General features: G+C 41.6%; 1 protein-coding gene across 6 annotated transcripts; it reads left to right on the top strand.

The window, feature by feature from the left end:
• The first annotated feature begins 2,083 nt into the window (after nucleotides 1-2,083).
• On the top strand, nucleotides 2,084-12,505 carry LOC121633359 (cell death-inducing p53-target protein 1-like). 6 transcript variants are annotated; one of them, XM_041975328.1, is made up of 5 exons: nucleotides 2,084-2,191; nucleotides 4,224-4,345; nucleotides 4,513-4,665; nucleotides 5,377-5,653; nucleotides 12,081-12,505. In XM_041975328.1, exons 2-5 carry the CDS (start codon nucleotides 4,306-4,308, stop codon nucleotides 12,190-12,192), a joined length of 582 nt encoding a protein of 193 aa, XP_041831262.1. In that variant the 5' UTR covers nucleotides 2,084-2,191; nucleotides 4,224-4,305; the 3' UTR covers nucleotides 12,193-12,505. The 6 variants fall into 6 exon arrangements, with proteins under 6 accessions (XP_041831262.1, XP_041831237.1, XP_041831254.1 ...); XM_041975303.1 differs by having other exon boundaries at nucleotides 4,224-4,317; XM_041975320.1 differs by having other exon boundaries at nucleotides 4,224-4,317; nucleotides 4,516-4,665.
• The last annotated feature ends 715 nt before the right edge of the window (nucleotides 12,506-13,220 follow it).

A 13,220-nucleotide genomic window follows, 5' to 3' on the forward strand; every position in this document is an offset into this window, starting at 1 on the left:
CGTAATGCTATTTTTAATGTTCGTCAATAAGATATTTTATTTTTTAAGTACTCGCCTCACCGGATGTGTGCACGTTAACATTAACGCTACCTCGACTCGTTTAAATGTCGCAGTTTTGAATTATGAACACACGAGGGCAGTAAACAACCTTGATTTTCCGTATACCCAACTCCTTGGCTTTTTAGGTAGTCATTTGAGCTCCCTTAACACGAATTTCTGATTGAGCTGTTTATAAAAATAATCTGTGTAAGTAACTAATTTGAATGTTACAATTTTCTGTTAATTGTTTTAGTTTCTTGTCAGGGTTCAAAATAACAGACTTACCGTTCATTAAGGTTGTACGTTTTAGTTTGGACACGTTTGATTAATTTGATTTTGCAGTTCTTCGATATGACCACGAGAAGGCTTCACATTGCCCACGTGTTGTGCACTATCTGAGTCAGACATAGGCTACTTTATCAATCCCAGAAAGGGAAATTTCGGTGATACTATAGCATAAATGTCAGAGAGAAAAATTGAGTAAAATTAAACAGTAAGACGCAAAAATACTATATAAGAAAAAGAAAAGATAAGAGGTGTTAAATATATATATATATATATATATATATATATATATATAGAGAGAGAGAGAGAGAGAGAGAGAGAGAGAGAGAGAGAGAGAGAGATGTGTGTGAGAGAGAGTGTGTATAAAAAATATATATACACACTTGTATACGTATACATATATAAATATACTGTATATAAATATAAAATATAGATAAAATGTACTATTTACAATATACTATTCACAATATTCAGGTAAAATTATTATTATTAATGTTCACACCCAAGTACTTGAAGTTCTCCACAGTGGTAATGTTCCTCCCCCTTTGCATCTCCACTGCCCCTCAGGATGCAAAGGAGCAGTGTAGCTGCCATTGTTATCCTGAAATTGCCATCTCTCTGGTCTTAGAGTCTGGTTCAGCATCAGGTGATTTTCACTTGCCCACTCCACAAAAATGTCCATCACCTGCCTGTACTCTCCCTCCCGTCCACCATTTATACACCCCACCATTGCAGAGTCCTCAGAGAACTTCTGCAGGTGGCACGTACTGGAGTTGTGCTGAAAGTCTGTGGTGTATACGGTAAACAGGAAGGGAGACAGTACAGTCACCTGTGGAGCTCCCACATCACTCACCACCGTGTCACACAGAGCACTTCCCGGAGAAACGTCAGGTACCTATACCTGTCATAGTCATTGACCCAGGAGATGGTGGACAAGCTGACACCCAGACACAGAGGCAGGATGGTGTTGAATGCACTGGATAAAAAATAATAATAATAATAAAAAACAAAATAAAAAAGTGATTCTTATTGTGTCGCCAACCCCATCCAGGTGTGAATGGGTATACTGCAGCAGGGGCTTACTGACTCCATCCAGAATCCTTCCAGAATTTTCTGGTAACGAAAAGATTTTTCTTTATTACGAAACTAATGTTAGAGAAGCACTGGTATCGTTATCAGCTGTTATTAAATTTTTTAATTGTGTTGGTCATCACAGTCCTTAAAGAATTTTAAAACACTATTTTATGTCTGATTGACATTGTTAACAATACAAACAATAAGCCAATTTTTAGGATTGATATAATAAAGCTTAAAAAGTTACTGATGAGATGAAGACAATACTGATAACTAAAGTGATTGTTTCAATATTTGTGACTAGCTTGTGCAAATATGAGCTGGCAAACCAACTTTTACGTCATATACTTTAAAATCAAACATCCTTATTTGTTTTTCCTTTTACATTCTAACATAGATGAAAAAATATGTAAAATACTTGTGATTATTTCACAGTGGGAATAAGAGATGACAGTATAAGGCATTAATCAACCTGTCAAGATTAAGCAGATGTTTATTTTTGGTGTGTTTATTCTCTCACAGGAGTATGTAAATTCGCGTAAATTTGTTCAACTTTTTGATAAATTCAGTCACGATGCTTGTGCTACCTTACAATTTGTAATTTTATTTTTTGGTGCTAGTGAGTAAATAATAGAGGTTACAGAAATCGTCAGGACACCGGTGTACATCATAATTAATGACGTCAGTGTAAATCCGTCTCAGCGGATGTTGACTCTCCACAGGAGCTTCGGAGCAGCTAACGTCAAACAACTTCAGTTACACCGCTTGCTGGTGGCATTTCTCCTGGAAACAGGTAATTTGACGTCAAACATATTGACACCTGGTTAATTACAGTGACGACTAGAAGCGCCTTTGTCAACCACAATTTTCTGGAGATTCACTTCACGTCTTTTCTGCATATCCTTGTTATCTTGTTTCTGTCAAGAATGGCGACGCTAGCTGTTGCTAGCTAGCAAGCTAGCTAGCAAGCTAGCAACAGCTAGCTTTAAGCTGTTTCTTGTAGCTTGACGTGCATAAAAAACACATAGTTGTCAAAGTTACCTCACTGAGTTCAGTACTCGCCGTCAGTCAGCTTCCAGTCTTCTAAAGGAATTAGGAAATAACAAGTGATTAACCTGCCACTAGAACTGGTTGTTTAATTTCTTCATGTTTCCTCTCTCTTAGCTAGCAAGTGTGTTCATTGATATCATAGTTTTAAGCTTCATTTATTCACTGACATCCGTTAATTTATATTACGTAACTAAACCATTCATGTTTAGTTGTGCCACTGGAGTTGAGCAGGATTATCTACGTTGGTATTAATAAACTTAGTGGCTATTTTAGCTGAGAAACTGGTAGTTAACAAGTGCAACAATCATGTTTTCGTAACTGCAGGGATACATGTTTTTGCTCTCTCTCTCTCTCTCGTTTGAATTTTTCTAGATTATTAATTACTAAAGACATAGTGAGTATTTGTTGTTGTATTTGATTGCTAAAAAATATCCTCATCCATAAATTATTTTCTTAATAATATGTGTTTGCAGTGATTGTAGGTCATGTACAACTTGTGGCAGATGTGTTAGGCTTCTTAAGTAGAATATTCTCCTAGTAGCAACAGGTAATCGTTTTTAACCAGTTTTTTGTGTATAATAAAGCTGCACATTTGATGTTCTTTCATTATAAACATTGTTTTGATGTGAAAGGTGTACAAGTATAATGTATTGTGATTGAATGCAATGGCCAGCAAATGTTTTAGAGAAACATAAAATAGATTAATAAATAATCAAATAAAGGAAAACAGAGTGTGTGTTAAAGGCGCTTTGAGTGGTCAACATGACTGGAAAAGTACCGTCCATTTACCATTTAATAGACTATGTGTAAAAATTCTCTGAAATACAGCAACGCCTTTTTATATGGATATAATCAAGTTGGACATAAACCTTTGAGAGGTCTGTTGTACAGGTGTTGCATCTGAGCCCCAGAATGCATTGGACAAATTAGATGTAAACAGTTTAAAGATAAAACACAGTGCTTTTCACTGAGTGTAAATTTTAATTGTGTGTTTTGAACACACACTCTTGACTAAATCTAACACATTTTTGAGCCAGAAACAGGTACAAAGAAACAGATACAAAATTGCTTCTGTTTTTCCTTTTTTTTTCTTTTTTTCTTTTCATTAATCCATTTTACGTTTTTTTCTGAAACATTTGCTGGACGTTGCGTTCCATCACAATGCATTATTTAGACACAGAGAAAGCAGCACTTCCAGCTGAAACATGAGCTCTCAGACAGACTAGAAGAAAAGAACATGTTGTCTTCTTGACTTTTCTGATGACCAACAGGGTTTTTGTTAAGTACTTGTGATTGTTCTTGTATTCTCTGTTGCATACTTTTCCTTGGAACATTATGTTTGGTAATCATAAGTCAGTAAATTCTAATTCCAGGTTTAGTTTGACTAAAATTTGCTGAGCTAATAGTATATAAATAGACATAATCAACATAATTACTTCATTATATGTTTTTTATTTATTTATTTTTACAACATTTAAAGCTTGGAACAGCTTAGGTTTAATTTATTTAGTATTGTGATGCAATCCAATGCATTAGGGCTACAGAAAAGTTCTCATTACATAAAACTTTCATTTCACTTTGTTTATGTTAAATTTTTATTTATGTGACATTAGCAATGACAGAGTAGTTTGATAGTGTCTCTGGTAGTTCATTTTTATTAATCTGTGTCTGACAGCAGTTAGACAAGACTTAAAGCTTTTCATATTTTATTTTTCATAGTGAATGTGGACTTATAAAGCTGAGATCAGTGCTCACGTGTTAAACTCATCTTCCAGCCCAGACATCCGGCCAGTATGTCCAGTGATCCTCCCCCTCCGTACCCCGGAGGTCCCAGTGCCCCCCTCATTGAGGAGAAGAATGGACAACCTGGTAATATCGCCAGAAATGCTGGACTGTGGTGAATGTTAATGAGTACTCACAATAATGGCTCAGATTTAACTTTGATTCTCTTTGTTTGGCTAATTTTAAATTTCTTACATGTTCTTAAATTTATTAATCTGGTTAGAAATGCTTTGACTCCTACTTGTACAGGGCTGTTTTCAGTATAATTTTTGTATCTTTCAGAAAATGTAAGAACAGCTGCTTCACAAGGACAGCTGCTACCTCCAGACTATGGTCCTCCACCATATGAGGCACCACAGCCAGGTTTCTTACCCCCACATGTCCCAGGAGAAGGACCCATGCCTATGCCAATGCCTATGCCTCCACTAACACAAGGTGCTGCAGACTTTCTGCAAATACCATGAACACAGAACATCATGCTTCTGCTGCATACAGTTGGTTTATATTTGTTTTACTCATTTCTTTAGTCCAGCATCAACTTCCAGGAAAAAATGTTTTTAACTTAACTTGCAGCATGTAATGTACTTCTATATGTTGTTCTAAATAATCTCTACCATGTTCTAGATCATAATTCATAATTCATATATCAGCTTCTCATCAGCCGTCTCCATGGTGATAATAGCACTACCACCAGATGTGACGACTGAAGTTTAACAGTCAACATTGATATAAATTCTGATAAAACTGATGATCTGGATTAAAAACAGGTTTTGCCTTTTATCACTGAAGTGTAAGTGTTTGTGCAGCAGTGATAAAAGTGCTACAGCAGCGTCACCTAAAGTAAACAACTGTTGATAAAATAGGTTTCTTGTTTACAAGTCCTGCCTGGCATCCATCAAAACTTTTCTTGACCTGCCCCTGCATAGCTGAAATAAAGATCCTTTCTACATATATATCTATATATGTATATATAGATATATATGTATGTATGTGTTTGTAATTTGTATTCATATAATTTTTATGCTCGTCTTTGACTGTCTTTGTGGTTTTCTTTTTGTGTTTTTCTAAATATGTGTTTATTCAGCAAAGTCAGTTCAAATCGCAGAGTTATGTTTATATTTAAGATCCTGAATTAATTTTTTCCAGGCGGTCCCTACCCACCTCCTCCTGGTCACTATGCTTACTCAATGCCAGGACAGATGGGTCCTGGTCCCAGTCACTTTGTTCACATGGGAGGTCACACAGCGACCGTCCTGGCTCCTCCAGGTGCAGCCACCACTGTGACAGTACTGCAGGGAGAAATGTTCCAGACCTCACCAGTGCAGACTGTGTGTCCACACTGCCAGCAGGCAATTGTCACCCGGATCTCCCACGATGTTGGCCTCATGAACACACTTTTCTGTCTCTTCTGCTTTTTTGTAGGGTAAGTGTTTTTTGTAGGTTACAAGTTTTAATAGGTGTGTCATTTAAGAACTCTAACAGTAACTCTAGCAGTAGGTTTTAAAAGGCCGAGCTGTAACTGGAGTTTTCTCTGATGCATCCATTGGAACTCCAGTCATTAATCTTAGCACAAAGGAGACCTTCCTGTTCGTATATGACATGACTGGACTGTAGAGCTGCAAAATATGTTGAAACTTTACCTTCATTGCTTAATTAGCCATTGCAATATACATATTGCAACAACTGCCTAAACTGTCGTCCCCATTTGCAAATTTTAAGGAAGTGACATGACACTGTTCCAAACTCTACTAAGTGTTCATGCTCTGTGCATGTTAATGGGGAACCGAAGAGACTCTAAAGGATACCTGCTCTATGTAGATGCTAATGGCTGCGACACTAGAGCACATGGAGTGTTTTGATGGCAAAAGAACGTGTAGATAAACAGAACAGCACATCGGATATTTGGAACTACGTTGGTCAGAAGAAAGATGACACTTTAAACATTAGACATGTGGCATACTTGTGGCAAACATCAGAGGACATGTTTAACCTCCACTGCCACCTACAGTACAACCACAAGGAGCTATAGACGAACCCCCTTGAGGTTTTGTTGCGATGCCTCTTTTTTGCGAGTCCTCATTATCTCATATCTGCCGACAAGGACGCACTGTGGATTTCTGGACTCATGACTTTAGACACTGGTCCATTGTAACTGATGTGGGCATCTTATTTGGCGTTATCAAAGTTATTCTATTTTTCATATCAGTCATCCATCATCGATCCATTAATGTCTAAAATTCTGCTTCATCTGACAAACTGCTTTTGAAAATCAACACTGGAATATAAAACAAATCTCCTTAGAATTTATCAAAAGTTGGTAAAGAAACGTCTTTAAACTTTTGCAAAGGTGGTAAAGTTTCTATTTTATCTCTAGTCTTTAGGCTGAAGGACACCATAGCACATGATCTGTTTGTGTTTGACCAAATTATTTTTATCAAGACTTACTAAAATCTAGCGTTAGCTAAAACACGCTACTAGCGTTATTATAGCACGAGCTATAAAGTTCAACAGATGTCTGTGCATGAGAGTTTTGCCAGTGGAGCTCTGTATGAGAAAACATAATAGCAGCAGCTTTATTTATTTTATTTATAGCAGATCAAATTTCATCGCAACTTTCAACAGTGTTATTGCATATCGCATGTTTTCCTGATACTGTGCAGCCCTACTTGACTATATTCTTTTTAGAGTTGTAATAGCCTGTTAGTCAGTGTGTATTAAAACCCCAGCCACATCTAGACATTTGAGACATTTGATTAGTCTAGTGTCTCCTGTCCTCTCGCCACAAATAGAAACAAAATCAGCAGCTCAGACAGCTTTGTTCATTTCCTTTAATCATGTAATGTATTGAATTTTTCTGAAAATCAATGCATCTGCCGTCAGTAATGTGACTGTATGCAGTTCAGATTTTGTGCTTTGAAAGTGATGCATAAATGTTAGATGGTCAGACTTGGTAAGACTGCAGTTTAACACAAAGTTGCTGTGCCTTGTGTTAAACTCCGAGGCTTTGGGGCGTGTGTGGTATAAAAGCTGTCGTCAGAAAGTTGCCGTTGCTATCAGAGCATGTACATTTCCATGACCCCCTAGTATAACTGCCTCTTTTTCCTTTACTATTTGAAAATCTGGGACAACACAATCAGACCATCTTAACATGATGTAAGCAGTCTGTCTGTGACTGAATCTGAAATGTTAGGTCTGATCAGTATCTGTATTGATTGCTGTAGGTGGGTTTTTAAGATTTATTTTTAAAGAAAAAAATAGACAAATTACAAATGTTCGACACTGAAATGAAAAGGCCCAAATAGTTTATTTGTATAGATCATTTTATGCAATAAACAAATTTGACTCCGATAGATATTTTGTCCTGTGCTTAAGAGACACATTGTACTCATTGTGATGTTCAATTTTACATAGAGGTATTGTAGCCATGCACACTACCAGCCAACACAGCTAATTGATGGGTGCATCACCCACAGAGCTTTATGCACACATTTCATCATCCTCTTAACACTTGTGCACTTGCAAATATACAAATATACAAATGTATAATATACTTATACAAATTGTGCTTAGCCTCTTTAAATTTTAATAATCTTCCTCTATACTCTTAACTGTTTTCCTTTTTTAATGTTATGCTTTGTTAAACAGGGACATGTACACTGCCTGGTTTAAAAAAAAAAAAAAAAAAAAAAAGAAAGTGGCCAATAAAAAATAAAATAAATAAATAAAAGGTTGCGCACTCTAATATTTTGTTGGACCCACTTCAGTTTTGAGGCAGCGAATGTGCCGTAATCAAAACTGCTGTCCATAAGCTTCTGCAGTGTCACAAGATTTATTTCCATCCAGTGTTGCATTAATGTTTCACCCAGATCTTGTATTGATGATGGGAGAGTCCGACCACTGCACAAAGCCTTCTCCAGTACAGATTCTCAGTGGGGGTTCAAGTCTGGACTCACTGGTGAAAATAATGTGGCTCAAATCACCCCTATGATGATCACCCTCTGGAGCCAGGCCTGGAGGCCTGGTGGCCGGGCCTTTGCCCATGGGGCCCGGTCGGGCTCAGCCTGAAAGGGTGGAGCGGTCTGATTTTCCGCTGCAAAAGCTAGCTCTAGGGACGTGGAATGTCACCTCTCTTGCGGGGGAAGGAGCCTGAGCTGGTGCGTGAGGTTGAGCTGTTCCGGCTAGATATAGTTGGACTCACCTCGATGCACGGCTTGGGCTCTGGAACCACTGTCCTTGAGAGGGGCTGGACCCTCCTCCATTCTGGAGTTGCTCCAAGAGAGAGGTGCCGAGCAGGTGTGGGCATGCTCATTGCCCCCTGACTTGGCGCCTGTACGTTGGGGTTTACCCCGGTGGACGAAAGGGTAGCCTCCCTCCGCCTTCAGGTGGGGGGGGACGGGTCCTGACTGTTGTTTGTGCTTATGCACCAAATAGCAGTTCAGAGTACCCACCCTTTTTGGAGTCCTTGGAGGGGGTGTTTGAGAGCACTCCTTCCAGGGACTCCCTCGTTCTGCTGGGGGACTTCAGTGCTCACGTGGGCAATGACAGCGAGACCTGGAGGGGCATGATTGGGAGAAACGGCCCCCCTAATCTAAATCCGAGTGGTGCTTTGTTGTTGGACTTCTGTGCTTGTCATGGACTGTCCATAACAAACACCTTGTTCAGACATAAGAGTGTCCACATGTGCGCTTGGCACCAGGACACTCTAGGCCGCAGTTCGAAGATCCACTCTGTAGTCGTGTCGTCGGACTTGCGGCCGCATGTCCTGAACACTCGGGTGAAGAGAGGGGCGGAGCTGTCAACTGATCACCACCTGGTGGTGAGTTGGCTCAGATGGTGGGGGAGGATGCCGGTCAGGTCTGGCAGACCCAAGCGTGTTGTGAGGGTCTGCTGGGAACATCTGGCAGAGTCCCCTGTCAGAGTTTCAACTCCCATCTCCGGCAGAGCTTCAACCATGTCCCGGCCGAGGCAGGGGACATTGAGTCCAAATGGGCTGTGTTCCGTGCCTCTATTGTCGAGGTGGCCAGCCGCAGCTGTGGCCATAAGGTCGTCGGTGCCTGTCGTGGCAGTAACCCCCGAACTTGTTGGTGAGCACCTGCAGTAAGGGATGCCGTCAAGCTGAAGAAGGAGTCCTATCAGGCCTTTTTGGCCTGTGGGACTCCAGAGGCAGCTGATGGGTATCGGCGGGCTAAGCGGAGCGCAGCTTCGGCGGTCGCTAAGGCAAAAACTCGGATATGGGAGGAGTTTGGAGAGGCCATGGAGAATGACTTCTGGACGGCTTCGAGGAGATTCTGGTCGTGAGGCGGTGGAGGGAATACTTCAAAGACCTTCTCAATCCCACCAACACCTCTTCCGATGAAGAAGAAGAGTCTGGGGTAGCTGGTGCTGGCTCTCCTATCTCTGGGGCTGAGGTCGCTGAGGTGGTTAAAAAGCTCCTCAGTGGCAAGGCCCAGGGGGTGGATGAGGTCCACCCAGAGTTCCTTAAGGCTCTGGATGCTGTAGGGCTGTCTTGGTTGACACGCCTCTGCAGCATTGCGTGGACATCGGGGACAGTTCCCCTGAACTGGCAGACTCGGGTGGTGGTCCCCCTCTTCAAAAAGGGGGACCGGAGGGTGTGCTTCAACTACAGGGGGATCACACTCCTCATCCTCCCCGGTAAGGTCTATTCAGTGGTGCTTGAGAGGAGGGTCCGTCGGATAGTCGAACCTCGGATTGAGGAGGATCAGTGTGGTTTTCGTCCCGGTCGTGGAACAGTGGACCAGATCTACACCCTCTTCAGGGTCTTTGAGGGGGCATGGGGGTTTGCCCAACCAATCTACATGTGTTTTGTGGACTTGGAGAAAGCATTTCACCGTGTTCCCCGGGGACTGCTGTGGGGGGTACTCCGGGAGTATGGAGTGCCGTATTCGCTTGTACGAGCTGTCCGGTCCCTGTACGACCGGTGTCAGAGCTTGGTCCGCATTGCCGGCAGTAAATCAGAATAGTTTCCAGTGTGGGTTGGACTCCGCCAAGGCTGCCCTCTGTCACCAATTCTGTTCATAACCTCTATGGACAGAGTTTCTAGGCGCAGCCAAGGTGTTGAGGGGATTCGGTTCGGTGACCTCAGGATTGGGTCTCTGCTCTTTGCGGATGATGTGGTTCTATTGGCTTCATCGGGCCGTGATCTTCAGCTCTCACTGGAGCGATTCGCAGCCGAGTGTGAAGCGGCTGGGATGAGAATCAGCACCTCCAAGTCCGAGACCATGGTTCTTAGCCGGAAAAGGGTGGAGTGCTCTCTCCGAGTCTGCAATAGGGTCCTGCCCCAAGTGGAGGAGTTCACATATCTCGGGGTCTTGTTCACGAGTGAGGGAAGGGTGGAGCAGGAGATCGACAGGCGGATCGGTGTGGCGTCTGCAGTGATGCGGACTCTGCATCGGTCTGTCGTGGTGAAGAGGGAGCTGAGCTAAAAGGCAAAGCTCTTGATTTACCAGTTGATCTACGTTCCTACCCTCACCTATGGTCATGAGCTGTGGGTAGTGACCGAAAGAACGAGATCATGAATACAAGCGTCCGAAATGAGTTTTCTCCGCAGGGTGGCGGGGCTCTCCCTTAGAGATATGGTGAGAAGCTCGGTGATCCGGGAGGGGCTCAGAGTAGAGCCGCTGCTCCTCCACATCGAGAGGAGCCAGATGAGGTGGCTCAGGCATCTGGTTAGGATGCCTCCTGGACGCTTCCCTGGTGAGGTGTTCTGGGCACGTCCCACTGGAAAGAGGCCCCGGGGAAGACATAGGACACGCTGGATGGACTACATCTCTTGGCTGGCCTGGGAACGCTTCGGGATCCCTCCGGATGAGCTGGTGAATGTGGCCGGGGAGAGGGAAGTTTGGGTTTCCCTACTTAGGCAACTGCCCCCACGACCCTACTCCGGATAAGCGGCAGAAAATGGATGGATGGATGGCTCCCTGAACCACTCTTTCACAACTTGAGCCCACTTGGCATCTTGTGATATTCCCGTGTTATCAGGGAAGAAAACATCCATTGATGGAATAAGCTGCTCATTCAGTAGATTCAGATATCAGCTGGCTTCATACTTTGGGAACATAATATTGCTGAACCTAGACCTGACCAACTGCAGCAACCCCAGATCATACAGACTGCCCCCACAGGCTTGTACAGTAGGCACTAGGCATGATGGCTGCATCATTTCATCTGCTTCTCTTACCCTGATGCTCCCATCACTCTGGAACAAAGTAAATCTGGACTCATCAGACCACATGACTTTCTTACATTGTTCCAGAGTGCAATCTTTATGCTCCCTTGCAAATTGAAGCCTTTATCTCTGGTTATCCTAGCTGATTAGTGGCTTTCTTATGTCTACAAGGCTATTCAGTCCTGGTCCGTTGAGTTTCCTTTGCATTGTGTGTGTGTGGAAATGTTCTTACTTTCACTATTTAACATAGCCCTGGTATTTCCCCGCAGTTCACCATCCAGGATTTTTTTCTGCCCTATTTCCTCCTCGAAGGCGATGGTTACTCATTATTCTTCCAGTTTCAATCAGTTAGACAGTTCTTTACCCAGTTTTAGTAGTTTCACCCATGCAGAATTATCTAATAGCAGGCTCCTACCCATTTCTTAGTTAAATCAGGTGAAGACTTTTTCTTTTGGCCAGGCAGTGTATATTAACATTAAAACTTTTTAGGATTTTTCTCACACGCAGCAACTTTTTTTACCCTGATGCTTTATGAATTTCCCCAACTGTTCAGATTAATAAGTTTGTCTTCCACTCGGTTACCCTCTTCCTTTGTGAATAAATGCACATACATGATATAACCACATTCAGGTGCTTGAATTTAATTTTATTCCTTTTTCCACAGATGTGATCTCGGCTGCTGCTTGATTCCCTGCCTGATTGATGACCTCAAGGATGTGACACACACCTGCCCTAACTGCAAGGGCTACATTTACACATACAAGCGTATATGCTAACCACCGACAGCTGTATGCCACAGAGCCATGTACATGCACAGACAAATGAAATCATAGCTCCTCCTGCTGATAGTGACAGCCCACCCCCAATTTTTACATAGTGTTGTGTAGCCCTCTTACATTGTTAGTGCAGTTTTCTCATTAGCTCACAGAATATTTACTGTATATATATTTCCATAATCTTCTTAAATGTATAAATATGGATTTGGAATGTAAAAATCTGACTGAACTGCAGAGAATGAAGGTTACAAAGAGTTCCAGAGGTGGACAAGCTGCAGGCAAACATATTGTCTGCAAGTATGCATGTGAATTTTAAAAAAACAAAAACAAGAAGAAAACTTATTTAAAGAGAGCTGTGAAAACGGTCACTTTATTTGAACTCATCTGTGAATTTAGCTGTGTAGTACATGTTTTCAAACATTTGGGGTTAGCATCTTTATTTTTAATTTCAGATATTTTATCAATTATTTTATTAAGTTAATGTTGACAACTGTGAATATTCGTCTGTCTGATCATCTTAACAGTCCTTTTTTTTCCCCGTTTTTCTCATCACTTGTGGAATGTGAGAGGATTACCTAGTTAGCAAAGAAATTTATTTATTTATTATTAATCTTCTGGGCTCCAGTCAGCTGTTACTTACCTAGGCCCTCTGTCCATGCTATAGTTTATAAAAGTCAACATTTGCACTTTAAGTTCAAATACACCCCCCTTTCATTTGTAAAAAACTTCACCCTCTTACTCAACTGGGGGAAAATTGATTCAGCAAAGAAAAGCAACTCATAATTAGGCTTTAACTTGTTTGTAGGTAGCTGAATAAACCCAACCACACTTGCACTTATTTAGAAAATAGAGGACTCACTGTAGGCGTGACAGATTTTTGTCACCAAGTAAGACTGCATGACATTTCTTAACATTTTGTGTCAGGCTGTTGCACCTTTCCAGAGTAATTATATTTTCACTGGTAAAGTAGTAAAGAAAAGAAAAAATAAGGGGTGGAACAGCAATCCCACAATGTTCTCCTGCGAACT

Source organism: Melanotaenia boesemani, chromosome 2 (genome assembly GCF_017639745.1).
Source record: "Melanotaenia boesemani isolate fMelBoe1 chromosome 2, fMelBoe1.pri, whole genome shotgun sequence".
Classification (NCBI taxonomy): Eukaryota; Metazoa; Chordata; class Actinopteri; order Atheriniformes; family Melanotaeniidae; genus Melanotaenia; species Melanotaenia boesemani.

What these genes read in the sequence shown, in the direction of transcription:
- LOC121633359 (XM_041975285.1), top strand. Translation starts at nt 4,171, where the DNA reads ATGTGGACTTATAAAGCTGAGATCAGTGCTCACGTGTTAAACTCATCT. An exon ending in GCCAGAAATGCTGGACTGTG is followed by an intron (nt 4,346 to 4,512) that starts GTGAATGTTAAT and finishes TGTATCTTTCAG; the next exon opens with AAAATGTAAGAACAGCTGCT. An exon ending in CTCTTCTGCTTTTTTGTAGG is followed by an intron (nt 5,654 to 12,080) that starts GTAAGTGTTTTT and finishes CTTTTTCCACAG; the next exon opens with ATGTGATCTCGGCTGCTGCT.